This window comes from Miniopterus schreibersii (genome assembly GCF_964146895.1).
Source record: "Miniopterus schreibersii genome assembly, chromosome: 6".
NCBI lineage: Eukaryota > Metazoa > Chordata > Mammalia > Chiroptera > Miniopteridae > Miniopterus > Miniopterus schreibersii.
Window position 1 is genome coordinate 21,800,789 of NC_138107.1, and position 20,937 is coordinate 21,821,725.

General features: G+C 35.5%; 1 protein-coding gene across 28 annotated transcripts in view; it reads left to right on the forward strand.

Annotated features, from left to right (window-relative positions):
• Positions 1-1,365: 1,365 nt before the first annotated feature.
• The window catches only part of MLIP (muscular LMNA interacting protein), a 212,256-nt gene continuing 192,684 nt past the window's right edge, over positions 1,366-20,937 (forward strand). For 12 of the 28 annotated variants that reach the window (XM_081139647.1, XM_081139651.1, XM_081139641.1 and 9 more), the window contains exon 1: positions 1,382-1,559. In XM_081139647.1, coding sequence (XP_080995773.1) covers positions 1,497-1,559 — 63 coding nt within the window. In that variant the 5' untranslated portion in view covers positions 1,382-1,496. Of the gene's footprint in view, positions 1,560-20,937 lie in introns of all 28 variants that reach the window. The other 16 variants (XM_081139663.1, XM_081139665.1, XM_081139650.1 and 13 more) reach the window with 4 other exon arrangements.

The window sequence follows — 20,937 nt, forward strand, 5'->3', positions numbered from 1 at the left end:
ACTCCTCTACTTCTAACTGGACCCTGAATTCCACCTTCAGGCATGAAACTAGGCAGAACTGAGTTTCCTTTTGCAGCCATAATGTGCCTTTTTTTTTTTCTAAAGAGATTTTGGAGGTTCTATTTACATAAAATTTCAATGATTGCCTTGCTTTTGACACATGCCAATCTTGCACTCTAATAAATACAGACGACTTCAATTTTCAAACTTGTTAGGGAACAGCTAACAAGTTTGATTCCCTTTCTAGAATTCATAGTTGAGCCAAGGAGGGAAGGCCCTTTTGCCCATGCATCTAACACAGGGTTTTTGAATTTATTATCCTCAAGTAGGAATAGTTAGGCTTATTTCCTACTAGATGTTCACTGAAATCCTCAGCCCTTCCATCACGATGCAGAGCTGGCTTAGAGCAACCCTGCTTGACCACAAAGAAACAGCTGTAATCATGCTCAAGGACAGAGCTTCACAACACATTTCCTAAATTGTTTTCCTAAGAAGTAAAGAAAAAATGGATAGGAAATTTGAGTTAAGGTCAGAAACTGGTGTTAAAAGGGCATTTTCAACATGTTGAGGGATTAGGCCAACACAGAGATCAGTCTTAGTTGATTCTGAAAGTCATTTTTATTCTTTATTGCCTTCTACATATCTGGATTGCTGTAAAAACAACAGAGAGAGTTAATTACCAGCAAGTTACATAATTCATTTTCTTTAAGGCATGTGACAATTTCTAAAGAATCCTGAAAATATTTGTTCCATTCAAGAAATAAATTTCATCTATCTCATAACTTTGTTCCTGGTAGAAAAGCAGAACAAAATCAGTTTTTGTGAAAAGAAACATGACTTTTATTTCATGGTGTTTCTAAGCACCATTTGCCAAATTTTCAGGGAGCAGAATTGGTAACACCCTTTGAATATATGTGTTGTGTGTCTTAATAGTTGTAATTAGTTATCCTTTGCTCTTTCCCTTTAATTGGTTTAAAAAGTTTTTGAGCTAAAAAATAATGCATAATGCCTGGATTATCAGGACAAAAATTGGAATTTGGAAGAACAAGACTGGCTGATTCATATTTGCTATATGACTATCACATTAGTCCTTTTAAAACTGATTTATTAGGTCTGCATTCTAGAGTGTTTTATTCTGCTCCAGAGGCTGTTAATGAATTCTTTGACAGTGGCTGTTTGTCACACACATCTTACTTCGTTCAGAGAACTTAACCTGTTGGAATATTCTCCTGTTGAAGAGTTTGCTTTTCTATCTAGTGACATTTATCATTATCTAAGGCCAGCTGCCTGACTTCTCCTCAGTGCTCTGTTTATGGGGTTTGAACATCTATAAATGGAAACACTAGCTAACCAGAAACTATCGCCAAGGCTTCCTGATAGTGTCCTGGGCTTTCACAACTTGGAATGTCCTGCAATATCTAACGTGCGAGCGGCCGCATCATTTTCTAGACAGAACCCGAATCTCTCTTTTCCTGTTTCTCTCTCTCTCTCTCAACATGGAAGTTGGAAAGCATGAAAAAGGAAGCGTATTAAATGAGAATTTAGAGGAGAAACTGACGGTAAGATCTGTGAGATTTAGCGTATGCAGATTTATAACAATTGTCAGCGTGAAGAAGCAGCTGTCACGGATTGGAAGTTGTGTTAGCCAGTCTGTATTTTCATGGTTTTCTGGCCAATGACCTTGAAGTGGGGAATTCCATGATCTTTACTAAAAATAATGTAATAAAGTTATTAAAAAATTTTCATCACTAGAATGTGGGCAAATTCGATTTAGTTAAATGATGTGGTTTACCTTCACTTTAAAAATGAGATATGATTTATTTTGAGCCTCGGTTGTGATTGCCTCAATACTGGAAAATTATTTTATTTATTGATGTAAAGTTTAGCAAATGTTCAGTCTAATTTCTCTTGGACATACTGGGAATATATTTCAAGGAAAATTTATCAGTATTATAGGATATTTTAATGTTTTATGAAATAAGTTAACTTCTAATGTAAGAATAAAGTTTATAGAATTTTTTTTTTTTTTTTTTGCTACAAAAGTCATAAAAGTAACTTTACCTTGATGCTAAAAAAATTAAATGTCATTGAACTATAGTGGTCACCTATATTTGCTCAAATGAATATGCTATAACCTTGAGCAGAATCATGGTTCATCTGATGGGTATAGGAGGCTAATTATGTCTATAAATTTACTGAGGTTAGAGAGTTAATGTTAGGACAGGGCATGGCTAATTTTAATAGTAGTTCAAGTAGCAAAAAGTAAAACTATATCGACTATAAAACCATGGTTTCTTAAACTTATGAGAATTCATTGTTCTGGATGTCTGAAGTTGAGATTACGCACTATTAATTGTATTAATACTTGGATTATGAAAAGAAGAACTATATTGGGTTGAATCGCCTAAGGTATGTTAGAATTTCAAGATCTTGAAGAAATATATTGGATAAAATATAACTTTTCCTTAAAGGATTCAGGTCATAATTTTGAATATCAGCTGTGGACCTCTGTTCCACGCAGTTGTCTAATGACCACAGACTATTTTGCTTTTTGACTGTTTTTAAAAGCCATATATTACTGTAGAAGTAATCAAGGGTTTTAAGTCAGAAAGGACTGGGTGAGAATTCTCACTTCACAACTTTTAAATGTAGGACCATGGGGTTTTGTTTAAGCTTTCTGAGTCTCAGTTAACGTACTTGTGAGGCAGGGAACAGTAATACCTAATTTGAGTGTTGTTGTGAGGATTAAAAACTATAATGTATGTGAAATCCCTAGGCTGAGCCGTGTTTTGCAAACTGTTTTCTGCCTGACTTTTTTTGAAAGTCCATACCCAAATTTATTAATAAAGAAAGAGAAAGCTGAAATGCATTCAAAGTAACAGAAAAATTCAGATATACTAACCATAAAGACTTGCTTAGAGGTAATAAAACCTTTATGGAACCAGATGGAGAGTAAATAAATGCATGAATAAAGAGTTGCTGTGCATTAGTGTGAAATTTGACCCAGATCTTCCTGTCAACTTTTTACAGGAAGTGTTGCACATAAACATAGTGGCCCTGGGGCAAGTGAACAAAAGTGAAAATGATCTCTTATTATTAGAAGTGATTTGATGTATAAACATTTCACTTTCTGGAAGGTCAGACTTTCTGCATTCCCACTCTACCTTAAACACAGCTATAAATCTAGAGGTGAGAGCCTCTCCTTAGGGAAAGTAGCACAAAATTTATGAACATTCTCTGGAGGAGAAGCCTAGGCCCAGCCTCTGATTAACTTCAGAAGATTGGAGGAAAATATGGGGCAGATCAGAAGGCATGAGAACATCCAATCTGCACTGAGGAGAGACGGTTCTTAGGCAGGGAGGGAAAACATTCAAGTTCAGTATTTGGGGCAGTTGCCTGTACAGGTAAATAGAACTAGGTCTGCAATTCAAACTCCTTTCAGATATAGGAATTCTGATGACATTGTGAGCTTACGTTCAGAATCTCTATTTAAGAGAGCTTGAAAAATACATATCTTTAAAAGTTTTCAATAGACCTTATTTTAGTTAAACACTTTGTCTCTTTATGTGAATAAATATTCCAAAACTTCAACTCATGGAGCAGTGTATTCCTTGCTAATACCAATGTAATATGGTAGAATTGGCTAGATTGCTGAATATAGTTTAAAACGTAGTTTTGCGGAGTTCAATAAATTCTGAAAATTATTAAATTTATTATAAGTAGTAAAGTTTATAAAAATGATTTTAAAGGACAGAATATTTTTCCATTAAAATATTTAAATATGCATATATTACAATATTGTTGAGTTATAATATGCATATTATTTAAAATTAAAGGTGTACTTATAAAAAGATCTATATCATGAACAATTAAACAATATGCATGATTGGCTTTGTTTGAAAAAAAATTTTTAAGGTAAAATCTGTAGCAAGTAAGAAAACCAATAACAGATTTTAAAAATTCATTAGTTCATTCTACTCAAAGATATAGACAAAAATAAAGTAGGTTCCTTTACAACATATCCAATATAAATCGTTACCTTACATGGGTGAGTGAATTGCTACCTTTGGCTATTGACTTTTTTGCCCTGAATTTGTTGCTCTTTGGTGATTAAAAGTAAGTTCCTGGGTGCTTGACAATTGAAGGTGCCACTTTTACATCCATTCAATTTCAGAAAGAAAAATTGTGAATCTCAAATCCTTCAAAATGTCCTAAATTTACCGATGCCAATCTAAATTCCTCATACATTGGTGGATATCATCCCAATTTTCAACCATAAAAAAGAAAAATTACTTAGCATGTATATAGAAGGACATTTCCACCCCTTGAAAATCCAACATATTAAGCCTTGTTGAATATTTTAGTCAAGTTTGATTCTGCAAAATCAGATTACACTAAAAGTAATTATTGTGGGGGGTGAAGAAAGGGAGGGTGCTGTTTTGTAACAATACTATTCGGTTTTGTTGATTCCCCAATAATTGGTGCTCGTGCTGAATGGATCTTTTGTTTTTCCTGGTCAGGCTTGAATAACCGTTGTATCATGTGTCTCTGAAAATGCATTTCTTGGAACTCTAATTTTCCAGCTGCCTGACAAAAAGATGTTCTGGTCTATTCTCAAGAAAATTCAGGAAACTCTATGTAGGGAATTCACTATACAGTATATTTCCCCTTGGAAACTCATATCGTATTTTAATATACTGAAGGCTATGAGATACTCTGGAGGTTAATCTAATTTGTTAAACTCATACCAATATAGGGCTTTATAATGTGCATATGCAGTGACAGTGAATATTTTTAGTGTTCTCTGAAACACACTTTAAAATGATGTGTCAACATTTGAATTGTCTGGTTTTATTTGTGAGTTGCATTTTCAGAATAATGATATACAGGACAATAAATTCAAGCTGGGAGTCATTTATATCTATAACATGAAGCTATTTTTGGAATTATTTAAAAAATAAGTATCTTTCTATTTAGTAAGTTTTAATAAATAACTAAAATTAAGTCAAGAAATTCTGACTACTCTTCAAACCCTTTTTCTTTTAGATTATTAAATGCATCAACAAAGAATTTCACTTTTATCTTCAACTGAAATTTCTTAATGAAAAGGAGCAATTTTAACTATTAATATAGTTAAAATGACCATGCACCTCAGGGCATTTTGCCATAATAATGGTTTCTCTAAGAGATGATAAGACAAACAGATCTCATGCATAAATCTAATAATTTCTATCACATTTGTATAATATGTCTCAAGAGACAATTCTATCTTCCCAAGCAATAAATGTTCAATAAATATCACAAAAATAATGATAACAAGGGGATGCCATCCAACTCATTTTATATTGAGTTTTGGTAGACACATATCAACACAGTAGACAATTTCTGAATGTTATAAATATTACTTTATTGAGTAAAAGTAACTTTCTGAGCTTGAGAAAGAAATTATGTCATCTGTCAGTTTTTTAAAAAATAGGGTGTTATCTCAGAAGCTGAAAATATTTTAAATAATTCAACTTTTACTTTTTACATTTAAAATATTTTTAATTTATTTTGAATTTGATGATGAAAGACTTATTCAATAACATGTAAATTTACTTATGATCTCACACAAAATAATCTCGAGATCATACCACTTCATTTTTAATACTACAATAAAAAAAATAAATTAAAGAAAATACTGTGAGTAAAATGTAAAAATACAGAAAATGATGCATTTTAAAATTTTATGATAATTCAGTGAAAGTTAGTCTTTAAATAAGGCTAAATTAGTTATTAATTCATAGCTTAATACGAATAAAATTAATTATTTACTAAGAAGTAATCTGTTGCAAACAAAAACATGGAACTAGCACTTTGGTTATAATTCCTGATGTTATTATTGATGACAAGTTTGAATTTGTTGGGAAGCATCTTTACAGATGCAACCTAGTGTGTACTAGGTAGAAATGTCCTCAGAAAAAACAAAATTAGTCTTTCAAATCAATACACATTTCTGAATACCTGTTTTGAACAAGACATGTTACTAAGAGCTGCAGTGGAAACACACATGATAAAGCCTTGGCCATCAAGGAGATTATTATGTTTTGATTATATTTTAGTAGATTATGAAATAATAATTGTAAGTTTTAGAAGCTTGGAAAAAATCTAAGTGGACCAAATAAAAACATCCCAAATTCGTTTTTCTCACATAGATTTGCAACAGCAAGTCTATAATTATTCATCAGAATGTCTTAACAAAGGGAACAGTTGTAAAGCATTTTATGCATTAACATATCTTGTTCCATCATAATATTCACTGTTGGAGGAGGTCATTGGGAGTACATGACCACTGGTTGACCCATGTGTTAGACCCTGAGCAATCAAGAGCTCCCCCAACTCCTGTCCTTGGAATGTATATTCTCCCTACCATTCCCACAGTGGGAGCTCTTTTCTAAGGCATGGCCATGAAAGTAGGGTATTGTTGAAAACATCTTGATTGTTTAGAGGACTGAGCCCAGCTAAAACCTCTATATAAACTTTTAAGATTCTGGTGGGCAGGTGCAGAAGTCTACTTGTCTTGAGGTCACCCACAATAACTTCATATGTAAGTTTGCTTGCTTGTTAAACCAACCACCTACCAATCTGGAGTGGTCTGCTTTTGATGTCTCTCCTTGCTCTTTATGTAAGGGGGCTAGTTTCAAATTTCACCCTGGAAGCTTCTAATTTTTTGAACTGACATCTACATCTGTATTTATTTTCCTAACTGTATCTCACTAGAATTGGTTACAGGTACTCAGTAAGTACTGACATACCTGAGGAAAACAATTTATACTGCTGTTGTTTCTTATGTGTTATTTAGAGGTTATTTTTAGTATGGCATGAATGTTGTTTCTGATCTATACATAATTCCTGACAAGACAACATCATATAATAAAATAAGTGGTAAATTTAGGGTCATAAATCTCTGGAGGTAAGGTACTAGATCGATGTGTCTTTATATCAAAATTGATTGCCCTGGCCTGGGTGGTGCAGCTCAGTGGTTGAGCGTCAACCCATGAACCAGGAGATCACGATTAGATTCCTGGTCAGGGCACATGCTTGGGTGCAGGAGGCAACCATTAATGACTATCTCTCATCATTGATGTTTCTATCTCTCTCTCCCTTTCCTTTCCTCTCTCTGAAATCAATAAAAAAAACATTAAAATTTTTTAAAAAAATTGATTGCCCTGGATCCCTAATAAACTAATTTTGGTATATCAAAATAAAAGAAAGATGAAAACAAACAATGACATTTCCTTTTCTTTGGCATTTGATTATTTATTTTGGAAATCTGCTGTTTCTCTGCCACTTGTAAGAGTAGACCAATGACTCTTGCTATGTTCTGGATTTTACTGATAAAGTTGCCCATTTTGTTTGAGTGGTCATTTTGATGGTAGGGGATGTGAGTTCATTTGCCCCCAAACTTTAAGTCTCTTATGATGCTGGCTCATGTTTGCTTTTATGGACGACACCATTATGGAGAATGGTAGGCATTTGGGCATCTTTCTAACATGTTTGTGGTGCTTACTGTGCATTCTACACCTACTTGGCACATCTCCAAGGATGGGCCATTCATCAATAGTATATTTTGAATTTATTATTACATTCTCTCCATAGAGGACCAGTGCTCTGTAATAAGTTGACATTTAAAATACTCTGTGGAAATAATTAGTTAAAAAAACCAGATGAGCAGTAATGAACAATATTTTATGGTTAGTGCCTCAATAAGTATCCTTCAACTGGGAGACAAGTGGAAGAAATTCAGAACTACTGTTCTCTGAAGTTCTGAACTCAGTGTTTATAAAATTTTAGTATGATTAATTTATTTCCCTTCCTAAGGGAGATAAGAACTCTCTGAGAATCAATAAATTGGATTTAGGATTGATCGGGCTGCACCTGGTATTAGAGAGTTCATTGATAATGTTTTCCAAAGAATTGAGACATCCCTCAATCATTATGAGTAATAAGAAGACTCTGGTTTTATCCCAGCTGAAGATGAATAATTGCAAAGAGTAACTATGAATCCTGATTATTTGGCAGGTAAAGTGAAAAGCTAAATAATTGGTCTTATATATTTTTTGCATAAGAAATAATCCCACCCTCTTTCTGGCCTCCTCCTCATAGATCGAGTAACAAATAAATTATCTCAAAGTTAAAAGTTATTTTAATTTTAAAAATTGAATTTATAAAGAACTGATAAAACTCAACACCAAAACCCCCCAAACAATCCAATTAAGAAATAGGCAAACAACCCAAATAGACACTTATCCAAAGAGGACATACAGATGGCCAATAGACATATGAAAGGATGCTTAATGTCACAAATCAACAAATCAATTTTAAAAAGCACCTGAAGAATCTGCAGCATGAAAATTAAAAAATGGATTGGGGGCAATGAAATGCCATGATAATGGTGGACGATGGAGATCAATGGGAAATTACTAGGCAAGGGGAATTGAAATCGTAATGGGCATAATTGCAGAGTAATGAGTTTTGCATAGTGTAGAATGATAAATTGCAGAATGATGATAATGGAGAAATGATGAATTAGGGTAGGTGATTGCATGCAGGTGTTCTGAGTACCGTCTTCGTATCTATGAAAACGGAGACAATGTGTGTGTGTGTGTGTGTGACTTCTTCCAAAGAAGAGCCTTCTATCCCTTCCTAAGTGCCGTCTAGTGTGGTAAAAAGTATGTTGTATCTGAGTTTAGGAGACCAGTCTTGGTGTTAAAGTTGTGTTTGTGTGGCCTTTGCCAAATCACTTAACCTTTGGTTTCCTTATCTACAAAGTGAGAGGTTGGGTTGGGTTTGCAAAGATTGCTATGCTCTTTAGAATTTTATGTCTGCAGAAAGTATCCTTTGGCTGTGTACTTATTCAATTCTTTCCATGCCAAATAATGCCTTTATACAAACATTAGAATTCAAGTAGTTAATATTTTTACTTCATCACTGACCAAATATAAAAGAAAAGTCCTTGTTATTAGATTAAACCTTCTTTGTAGTATAGAAAGTTTACAGTTTAGTACTCATGAGTTGAATTGCATATATTTTCTATATTTTCCCCAACAAACAACAAAGATTTGAGGATTGGATCATGGGTGAAAATTATGGAATATACGAAGAAAGTATCCTCAATATTAATATTGGAATATTATCAAAACAAAGCATTCTATTTTCTCATAATATTACACAAAATAAAGTGGATGCTGTGTATCAGGAATAAAAATTTAGAAAATATGAAATCAGTGTTTTAAATGTTATTTCTAAAATGGATGTGTAGCTCTTACTCATTCCCTTTTGTAGTTCTCGCTGCTCCCTGCGATGTGCCTGACACAGATAGCTTAGTCCCTTTGAAACTCTAATTTTAGTCCCTTTGCATCGCTGAAGGTTGGGGGAAAAGTGGACTATGTCGAAATGGCAGAATCCCAGCCCCCATTTCCATTTTTCTTATTCCTTTAAGAAAAACGAGGGCTGTGTTTATGAGAACCCAGGGAGGGGAGGTGAAAGAAAAGTGAAACTGATGAGCAAGATTTCAACTTTATGGCTCAAATGAAGTTCTCGAAGCCACCCAGCCCTTTGAAAACCACTGCTGATTAAAGCAGTGTCTGCAGATAATGTAAGTCTGAGGTGCACCGTTTCAGCGGATCTTTTGCTACAGCTCAGTGTGATGGCGAATAGCAGAGGGAGATGGATTGCAGGCTTTAACCGAGCTGGGCTTTCACACTGACATTTATAACACACTGTACGTGCGGCGAAATATTTTCTAGGTTCTCACTGTGGGAATTACAATTACTTACATAGCTAGTTATTCCTTCCCAAGTACAGCTCCCCTCAGGGAGTGACAAACAGACTGTTGTATTAGTGATGTAATTGCTTAGAGAGTCATGGCTTTATTTTGCTGCATGGTCTTCATAAATATAAGGACGTGGGTGTTTTTTTTTTAAATGGTGAGAGGATGTCTGTGCTTTAATTGCTGGTTTTTCTTTTATTTATAACCTAAGACTTTCTCAAGGGGCCTTTCATCAGTTTTCTTCTCAGCTAAAGGGCGTTTTCCTTGCATGTGTGGCTTCTGCAAAAGACGTCACCCTCAGCTTGTTCTCCAAAAAAGGCCTCATGCCCTTGTCAGGATGTAGCAATCCCGAGACCACCTCGTGCTTTTAAATACTAACTTGATGACATTCATCTCAGGGGCAGATGAGAGAGCCCACAGGATTGCTTTCCTGAACCTGTTCTGATTTCTCTGGGAAAGCATGGCCTGGTGGGAGACGGAAGGAGGAAACTGCCAGCGTGAATTAATAAGCTTGTCACACAGAGTTCCTTTAGAATGTGTGAAGGGAATATGACATCTTTTCATTCCTATTTTGTTTTTCCAGTTGGGTTCAGCTTTCATTCTGGGAATTCCTGCATGTTTTGTTGTTCCATCTGCTTCTGTTCATTCATTTATTCATTCATCCATCGTCTACCCACCCATCCATCCATCCTGGGAGTCCTTTGCTTGCAGCATCTTGGTGTCCTGGCTGCTGCTACTCCTTTGCATGGGGTGTGGAAGGGGAAGGGGAAGGGGAAGGGAGAGTTGGTCTTAGAGGTTTCCAATGAATTCTTTTCTTTGCAATCCACCACAGTCACACCCCCTCTGGGATTTGCCTTCCTTGACTTGGGCGGGCCCTACAGGGCTGGGAAAGGCATTTATGAGGGCCCCTTCCTGGCTGCAGCTCTGCTTTGTAGCAGTAAACCCCCATCTCCTTTAATCTTCCAGAAATTTATAATATGCTTTTATCTTATGTGAAAGCAAGTACTGAATAGAGATAGGAATTAATGGCTAAACTGTGAGCTATAAATAATTAGGACCATACCTAATATATGGTTCAAACAATTAATAAAAATATACCCCAAACTCCTATAGACTTCTCAAGGCAGGATGCCGTAGGAGGGGAAGATCATAGGTAAGTAGGAGGGTTATGGGAGGCAACCTGGGTGCGTGTGTGTGAGTAGGTAAAATGTTCAAAAGAAGAACATAAGTATGGTTACCAGCACTATCTGAGTTTACAAAGCTTTAAATTCAGAAACTATTCTGTACAGGACACCCCTGCATATAAGATATTTTCATGGGAAAGAAATACTTCTCTCTCTAATAGTTTTTCTTAATTTAAGAATTTTTCTATAAAACATATCTTTTCATGTACTACAAGTAGACTGTAAATTAATGTAACTTTTCTGGAGTCTAATATGCATTGAGGCCTTAACTACTTATATACTTACTGGGCAGGTAATTTTATTCTAGGTTTCTGTTCAAAGTAAAGAAATAGACAAATATTTAGTTAAAATGTTGTTTATTACAATGTTTTTTTTTAAAATAAAATATTGATCATAAGTAAAAATATTGGGCACAGTAGGGGAATTACTGATCTGTAATAGTGTATAAGGAAATGTAAGGGCAGTGACACAGTGGGCAATATACTACATTTTTTTTCTATAAAAATATAAATGTGCAAAGAGGAACAGTTCCTTTTTGGACTCTTTATGTTGTCAGAACATTAATGTGCAAATCAGTGAATATATTTGTGCAGCACATCTCTTATAGCTAAACCATAGAATCCTAATAGTCCAAATAAAGGCAAAATTACCATGGGTTCAATTGTATTTTTCAGTTTTACTGATATTTCAAATAGCTCACAATGACTTTTGTCGTAACAACCTCACATTTTTACGATCCCGCTGAACCAATGAGTTCTATCTGAGAAGAATGAAAGGTAAGCTGATCTTTGGTGATTTATTCTTCATCTAGGAGCAGGTTTATAGACACCTGGAGTGCTTTCATCTTTCTGCCTAAAGAGCCTTGGCCACCAGCAGACTGAAGATTCTTTGGAGTTAGGAACGTAGTTCTGACACCTAGGGTCGTGTCTGATACATGGCAAGTGGTACTCAATAAACCTCGTTTGAACTGCACAGGCATGACTTCTACCTGTTTCTCTGTGTGTGCATGTGCAATGCACTTTATCTGACTTGATAAGTGGCAGGGATCCCTAACTAAGCCTAAACTGAATTCACCTTAAGGTTCAGCCACATCTGGAGAGCTGATAGTTTGGCACTTTCTAAGGATTGTTTCAAGTGACATTGAAGAGCCTCCCAGGCAGAGAATCATCCCCATGTCCTGAGGGAAAAAATAGATGAGATACTTGTGTTGTTTGTCCAGAGAAAATGAGTGACTCTGAGTATGGCAGGCTGCCTCACCTTCTGGTTGACTTCAAACTCAACCTCATCAGTTTTGCTCGTGAGTGAAAATGGAAAGAGTTGTCTTCCATAAAATCTTTGAGCAATGTGAAAAGCACTCATTGCCCACATGCCTTGTGCTGTCAGCTTTGACAGAGGTGTCAGCATTCTCAACACAGAGTCCTGGACACCTTGGTGTGACCATCGGCAGGCAGCCATGGCATTGGTGGCAGGATTGCAGACTGGCGTGAACAGTAACAAGCCAGAATGTGACAGGAGGAAAATGGTAGACTCCATCCGTATTAGCCCAAGTACTGGTTCACAGAGCAATGAAATAACCTTAGAGGCTGTGAAACTTTCTCAGAGTGGGTAGAAGGACAGCCATAGAGACACTAGTTTAGTTCCATTTTTAATGATTAATTTAACCTTGGTTTTGCTCCAAGGATAGGTTATAGTTATAATTTCCTTGTGAAAATTAAGTACTACAAAAATAGCATTTAGTATTAGATATTTTCAGATATCTGGAAACTCTTTACTGCTGGCAGTTATATAATTATAATGAGATATTTAGGAAATCAATGAAATCTGCATTACCCCTCAAGGATTTTTATGTTTATTTTCAAGTTTATATTTTGCTTAGATTCTTTTTCCTGTCCTCCCAAACATCAATGCTGAGAGGAAGATTCTTCTCTGTTACACTGCAATAGCCATTGTAAAGACCGTAGAGCATAGATGAGGTAGAACAGAGTACTCAAGTTACCTGGAATTTTTGTGCATTTGGTTTTGGTTTGTTTTTTTAATAATACTTGAGATGTAAAAGTGATCATTTTTTGGTTCCCTCATGTACAGTAGTTCTCCCTTACCTGTGGTTTTGCTTTCCATGGTTTCACTTACCCACAGTCAACAATGGTTCAAAAATATTAAATAGAAAATTAAAGAAATAACTCACAAGTTTTAAATTGCTTACTTTTCTGAATTGCATGGTGGAATCTTGCCCAGTTGTTTGAGAGAGGGGAATTATCCCTTTTTCCAGCATCTCCACGCTTAGACTGTACAATAAACAAATAATCAAAGCTGATATTTACCTTAAGGGGACCCTATTATTCTTTGTTCTTGAAAGATTAGAGTCAAAAGTTTCAACCTTCTAATCACATGGTTAGTTGCCCTGGCAACCAGCCCCTTCCTCTATGGTACTAATGGTATTCATTTGCAAGTATCAGATTTCTTTAAGTGATAGGTAGATTTTTAAAATTCTTATTTAACAGGTGAACATGTAAATTATTATTCTCACAGGCAGCCCTTGAGAATGTGAGGCAGTCTTATTAATAGTTACTTTAGGACAACAGATATTAACTAGGATTGTCCCAGACAATCCAGGGCCCATGGGCACCTACTATTTAACTTACCCTGGACTCAATGATTCCAGGGGTCATGGATGGCTTCTATATTCTCTAAAACTTGAGAGAATTCCCAAACAGATAAATGTCATTTGCTTCTGTTTCTTAGCAAAAGGGATGGAGGGTATGGCCAACTTGAATCCACTCACTAACATTCTTTTTAAGAGCTTGAACTTAGTTTTCCTTTTTTGTGTATCCTGTTGTATTTTATGATCGAGGGATGATCTTTCAAGTCATTGCTTCACAGTTACAGAGTTGTTGGCATAGCCAGTACCCTTGACCACGAAGAGGGAGGGAGAACTCTGTTCAGTTTCCCTAAATGTTGGGTAATGTCACTTGTGGAATGAGAAGAATCCAGTAAGAGAAAGAGAAGGGCCATAGACAAATGTATCAACTTCCCAGGGCGTAGAATATTATATCACGTTATTCAAAGGTGTGGAAATTTTTGTTCAGAGGTGTAAATAGTATTATATTTTTTAAAACATAAATATTGTCACAAAGTTACCAGGGAACATTCAATGTTGCTCTTATCTTTGGACACTCATTGTCATCATTCTCTGAGTGAAAGAATGAGTTGAACTGGCCATTAGTTTAAGGTTGGCTGAAACAAGTCACTTAACCTCCCTGGGTCTCCATTTCCTCACTGATGAAAAGAAAATATTGAACCTGATGATCTGAGGTTCTTCCCAGGTTTAAAAAAATTTTTTTTATTTAAATATATCTTTATTGATTTCAGAGAGAGGAAGGGAAAGGGAGGGAGAGAGAGAAACATCAATGATGAGAGAGTTGTCATTGGTCGGCTGCCTCCTGCACGCCCCCGACTGGGGATGGAGCCCTCAAACCGGGCATGTGCCCTGCCCGGGAATCAAACTTCGATCTCCTGGATCATAGGTCAATGCTCAACCACTGAGCCATGCCGGCTGGGCCCCAGTTTTGATTTATGTAATTCTATACCCTCCTGGGTGGGAGGAGAATGGAGCTTAGATGCTTTTAAGTTCTGACTTGGGAGACATCAAGCCTGGATTTCATGCTTCACGTATAGAAAGAGTCAAGTCCAGAACATTTCTGGAGTTTTTACCATGGGAAATAACTCTGTGTCATATACTTGAAATTTGATAAGAGAGTGGAACTTGGATGTTCTCTCTCACACACAAAAAGGTAAATATGTGAGGGGATGGATGTGTTATCTCATGGGGGAAATCCTTTCACAATGTGTATGTCTATCACATCATGCATTTGATAAGTAGACTTTAAATATCTTGCAGTTTTATTTGTCAGTTATACCTCAATAAAGTTGGAAAATACGTTCCTTTAATATTCCCCTTGGAGAGTTACAGGAGCATAGTAAGTGTTTGCGATATTTATTGATCTCGTCCTTGGTTGACCTGAGCCTATGAGTAATCAAAGAGTCTGGGCACTCAGAAGGGGTTCTCTAATAGGTTTCATTATTTTTTCCCATGTCACGTTCTACTTTTGTTCTCATTTGATTGATAATTTAGTGTGTGCTCCAAAAAACTTGGTGATAATATTCACAATGTTTCTATTATCCTAAGACCTGGGGGCATATCATACAGCTGTAGCTCCACCAGACACATGTTTGGTGTCTGAAATCTTTCCAATCTTCCATGGCTTTCCTAGATTAATTCTGTGGCCCAAAATGATTAAGTAGTCCATATAGGAGATTTCTTCTCAAAGGACATTTGTAAGCCACTAAACCTGAGTAAATGCTTTTGCGCGTGTGTGTGTGTGTGTGTGTGTGTGAGATGATAGATAGATAGATAGATAGATGATAGATAGATAGATAGATAGATAGATAGATAGATAGATAGATAGAGATTTGAAACATGGTAAAGGAGATCCTAATAGGTGCTTCTGAACAATTATATTGTTCTCCATCATGATTTTGGATAAAGGATATGTTGCTGTGAAGTGGAAATGTCTGTTAAAAGGGTGTAGTTTGTTAGTCCTTGGGAGGCTTTGAAGAGATTAGACTTTTTTTTTTAGTATATCTTTATTGATTTCAGAGAGAGGAATGGAGAGGGAGAGAGAGATAGAAACATCAGTGATGAGAGAGTCATTGATCGGCTGCCTCCTGCACGCCCCCACTGGGAATTCAGCCCGCAGCCCGGGCATGTGGCCTGACTGGGAACTGCACCTCAATCTCCTGGTTCATAGCCCGATGCTCAACTGCTGAGCCACGCCCGGCCGGGCTAATCAGACTTTTTGAGAAAGCAAAAGTCAGCAGCCTGGGGGTACATTTTGATAGGGCAAGGCCATTCTGAAAAAGAGATTGATGGATATCTCAGGGGAAGGATGTGGGTAATGGTCCACACACAGTCGACAGTGCTGAGTGCTTAAAATGTCATGTTGGATTCAGAGATGGAATCACAGCTCTGATGCCTTCCAGCTGTAGAGATGGCTTTGGCAACTTTCAGTGACCTCAATTTGCTTTTTAAAAGTATTGTTACTATCTACTGATAATACTGTATTTTTTATGATTTAACATGAGATTAAATAATAATAACACCTAAATCAATGCACAGTGGTGTTCAGAAAATGCTTGTTCATACCTTACTGCTTCTTACTTCTCAACATTCTTCCAAAAGTCAGCTCTGGTACGAACACGTAGCAGGAGTACCCATAAAATGAGCCAGAGTAAAAGGACATATTAGACTTCAATATGCCCCCTGATGACTCATCAACAGATATTCGTTCTCTGCTGTGACTTCGGTCTAAGTTAAGGTTATTAGTTTCATAGTGAGGTTTTCTCTTACGTATGGTCAGAAGAATTGAAGCTCCTTGCAAAGAGGAGGCCTGTTAAGGAGGAGAGTGCTGATCTCAGAGGGGCCTCATTCGTTCATGGTGGACTCTGAGACCGAATGAATGACACAAGTGTTTTGTGGATCACTGCTGGTCTGTGGCAGGTTTTACTTGCTCTAGAGTAAATAAGAAAAATAAGAACAATGTAATCTCTATAAAATAATTTATGTTTATTCACTATTTGAGATTACTTTCTTTCTGAATTTTTTGGTTTAAATTTTTAAAAAAATATTTATGAAATGATGATGAATCCTTGAAAAAAAATTACTGACCCATGAAGTCCCAAAGTATGGAAAATCACTCTTTCTGACATTTCAGTCTCTGTTTTCAGATGTCCTTAGAAAGGTATTCTGGATTTTTTTGTCATTACCAAATGGTGCCTTCTTAGCTACAGTTTTATATATTCAGTATTATATCCCATTTTCTTTTGCTTCTTTAAGAATCCTAATTTTCTCACCTACCAAACCAATCGGTCTTTCTTATGTACAAACACTAAATTAATTTTTTTTCTATTTTATCATTCTTTCATACGTGTAAGTAGCACAGTTACTTTTCATACTAGGAAATTAGATTCAAAACTAACAAAGGTTTTGAACACGTTTCATGAGACAGGCACAATCCTGAGGATATTTATATGCATTGTCTCATTTTTACCTAATCACAGCCTTGCTTTGTTTCCTGAGAATCTGACATTTCTTTTTGTTTTATGGAATTGGCTATGGTGGGGGTGATAACTGAGAAATTGTAATGCATTAGGTTCAGAATGTTAATTTGAAAGGATTTTTATTAATGAAATCCCTGGTTAAAGTTAAGATGGTTGTTTTATTAGTGTTCAGCTCAGAGAGAATTAAAAAAAAAAACCGCAGTCCCATCCTGTAAGGTAATAGAAGTACAGTTATTATTGGAAAATTTATCTCCAGTATGAGTGGAAGATACATAAGAATAAAAATAATGTATAAAATTTATTTAAATAATTTTCTAAGGTTTATATTTTTTGAATCTTTGAGCAATAGAAGTCTCACTAATAAAGGGTATGAACAAATTTGTATAAGATCTTTGGAAACTGGTGTTTCTAGTAATTTTAGATCATGTTATGTACAAAGTTTAAATGGTTTAAATTTGACTTTCATTTTAGTTTCCTGGGTAATGTGTTAGAGAAAGTGGTATTGTATGATGACATTTTGTGAACTTTGAATCAGCCTCGTCTGAAAACCATGCTGGGAGCTGCCATTTAAAAACAAACAAACACAAACTAACTCATGAGAAATAAATACATTGGATTTAAAATGGGTTAATGTTATTGAAGTGTGTTAATTAGGCCAAGACTGATCTTAAAGCCAGAGCTCACCTATCTTTCAAAATGAAAAGTTCCTTGGCATGGTACAAATATAGGCAATTGTAACTGTCAGGTTTTAAGATGGAAAGAAATAAGTATTGGTGATGAAACAAAATTTGAAATTTGTTTTTGGCATGGTGCTGAACTGCAAATTAGGTTTCAAATGAGTGAATTGGGTGCTAGCCCTATAGTAAACCTGCATGATATTGGTTTACTCAGTAACCTAAACGAGCAAAATATAAAAATTAAAAACACTATTTTAATTTTGCCCTTAAATAACCCAATTATTTTTGGTTTTGTAGTCTATGAAATGAAATTGAAAAGAATAGAATAGAGGTTCATATAATATATACAGCTAACATCAACTATGTCTGTCTCTTTGCATGTGTTCTGTGTTATAGTGAGTTGTATGTGGAACTGTGTAGCCATGCTAAGATGTTGACCATCTTTAGACCAAAATCAAATAATTACTACAGAATTCTTCACTTTCTGATAGCTAGGGCATTTAAAAATAAGAAAGTGCCTGCTCAGCAGACAGCAACTATGACAGTGCAAACACAGTACATTGACCTGAAAGAGAATTTGATAGCACAGACACTTGTTAGCAAGTAATATTTTTGAGTTGAATATAGTATGTTAAAAAAATAAACTGAAGCATATTAAAAATGTTAAGGGTTTATTTGAGAAAAAACACACACATTCAAATCAGGCAGTGCTAAACTGGAAGTAGTTAGGAGCTCTCCCCCAGTGGGAGCTGAGGGAGACACTTTTAAAGCAAAGAGGTAGAAGCAAAGCAAGGAAATTATTTGATTGGCTATAACTTAAGTAGTTGCCTTATTTGGGAAGCCAAGTTGGCTGTTTGTGATTGGTTGTCCAGAGGTTTTGATTTTTTACCTCTGATTAAGTTCTGGTTTGGCTACATAGGCAACTAAGGCATTGAAGCCTATGTTTAATCAGTCTAATTGTTTAACTAATTTAAGAAGTAGAGTCATAGAGATTTGGATATGGATTCTCATTATTTTTGAGTATTTACTATGTATAAGGCTACTTACTTTCATTCATTAGTAATTTATTTATCTATTAAAATATTTTTTGAGCATCTACTGCATATCAGGCATTGATCTAGGTACTGAGGCTATATGAGTGGATACAACCAACCAGATCACAGCCTTCATGGGACCAGCATTATAGTGTAGGGTGTTGAGAGAGCTGACAATAATCTGATACAGAAATAAATAAATAAGGTAATTTCAAGTAACAATAACTGGAAAAAGAAAATAAAACAGGATGAAGGAATATAGGTTGGTAAAGGAGAGAGAGTAAATGGTGGCTACCCAAGAGACTTCAGGAAAGCCTCTTTTAAGAGCTGGCACTTGATGAAAAGGAGACAAGGGAGAATATACTCCACAGAAAAACAGGCACAAAGGTTTTTTAGCATCTTATTTTTATAAATTTCTCATTTTGCAAATGAGGACACAAATTGTGCAAGGTTGACTTGTCCATAGTAGCACAATGAGGAAATGGCAAATTGTTTTTCCAAAGGCTTATTTGATTCATATCCTATGTTTTTAGCTATTGTATTATACTACTGAGTGGAGATGGCCACTGACTATAGCCTTACTTGATCTGGACAATGAAACCAACTAACCAACCAACCAACCAACCTACCTTAGGTCTAGTGAACAAAGGTCTGACCTAGCTTTCCACAATAGAGAGCCATAATTCTCGACCTGAATTGTTCACACCCAGAGCTTCCAGAGGAAGGAGAGGTTAAGTTTTAAAATATTAACTTTCTATTTTATATAGCCAAGTCCTATCAACCAAGAGTAATTGTAAATCAATGAGTAAAATTAGTAAAAGAAAATATGCTAAAGAAATCAACAAAGGCCATGAGCCAGATCAAGAAATAGAAAGTGCCAATGAACATGCAAAAAGATGTTTATTCTCGTTAATTATAAAGAAGTACAAACTCAAACAAGTCATTGCTTTAACCTTTGCTTTTTTATTAACAAACATGAAAGAAAACAATAATATTCAGAGTTGGTGAAGTATCTATCACAATTTAAATATATATCCCTTATAGTCTAGTTGGACCACTTAGAATCTTACAGATTCTTTGTTCAGAAGTTTTAAGGCATAGTGAGTTAGATGGTGCCTCATGCTCCCAAAAGATACATCTTGTCAGAACCTGTGAGTGTGACTTTTTTTGAAAAAAGGGCGTTTGTGGGTGTAATTAAGTTAAAAATTTCATGATGAGATCATTCCGGACTAAGGTGAATTCTTGATCCAAAAACAAGTGTCCTAAGAGTAGGAAGACAGACACAAAAGAAAGCCATCTGAAGATAAAAGCAGAATTAGGGTTATGCTGCCACAAACCAAGAAACACCTGGAGTCATCAGGAGGTGGAAGAGACAAGGATTTCCATCTGGAGTCCTCAGAGGGCGTGTGGCCCTGCAATAGCTTGATTTTGGACTTCTGATCTCCAGAACTGGAGAGAATATATTCCTGTTGTTTTAAGCCACCAAGTTTGTGTTAATTTGTTATGGCAGCACTGGGAAGCTAATACATGAGGTCTATAAATCTTTCATGTAACAATATTTTGTAATGACAAATTGGAAATAATCTAAATGTCAATGTATGACTGGTTAACTAAATTATGTCATTAAAAAATAAGATCTAATTACACTGACCACTCACCAGTAATATGTTGACAGAAAAAGATGTAAAAATAACAGATCTTGTGTATGTCTCATACTGATTAAAAAACAAAACCAAAAACATGCATCTGATATATACTTGACATAAAGTGACTCTGAATATGAGGCAATTCTTCATTTTTCTGATAAAGGCAACATGAAGTTTTTTTTCCCTAACTTGAATATATAAATCTTCAGGGATATAGATGAAATAATCAAGTCTACTCATAAATTATTAATTTAGCTGAACATGCATATTTGAATATTTGATAGCACATATATAAGATAATATTAACTTGGACAGATTTGTTTTTCATACTCGATTTTTTTTTGCAATTGTACTCAAATTCTTGACAAGTTTGGTATTACTTGTGATCATTTCAGGCTAATACTTTTTCTTCAAAGAACAGCTGCTCTAAATAAACTTAGAGGGTTAGTTTTAGTGGCTGAAAGGCAC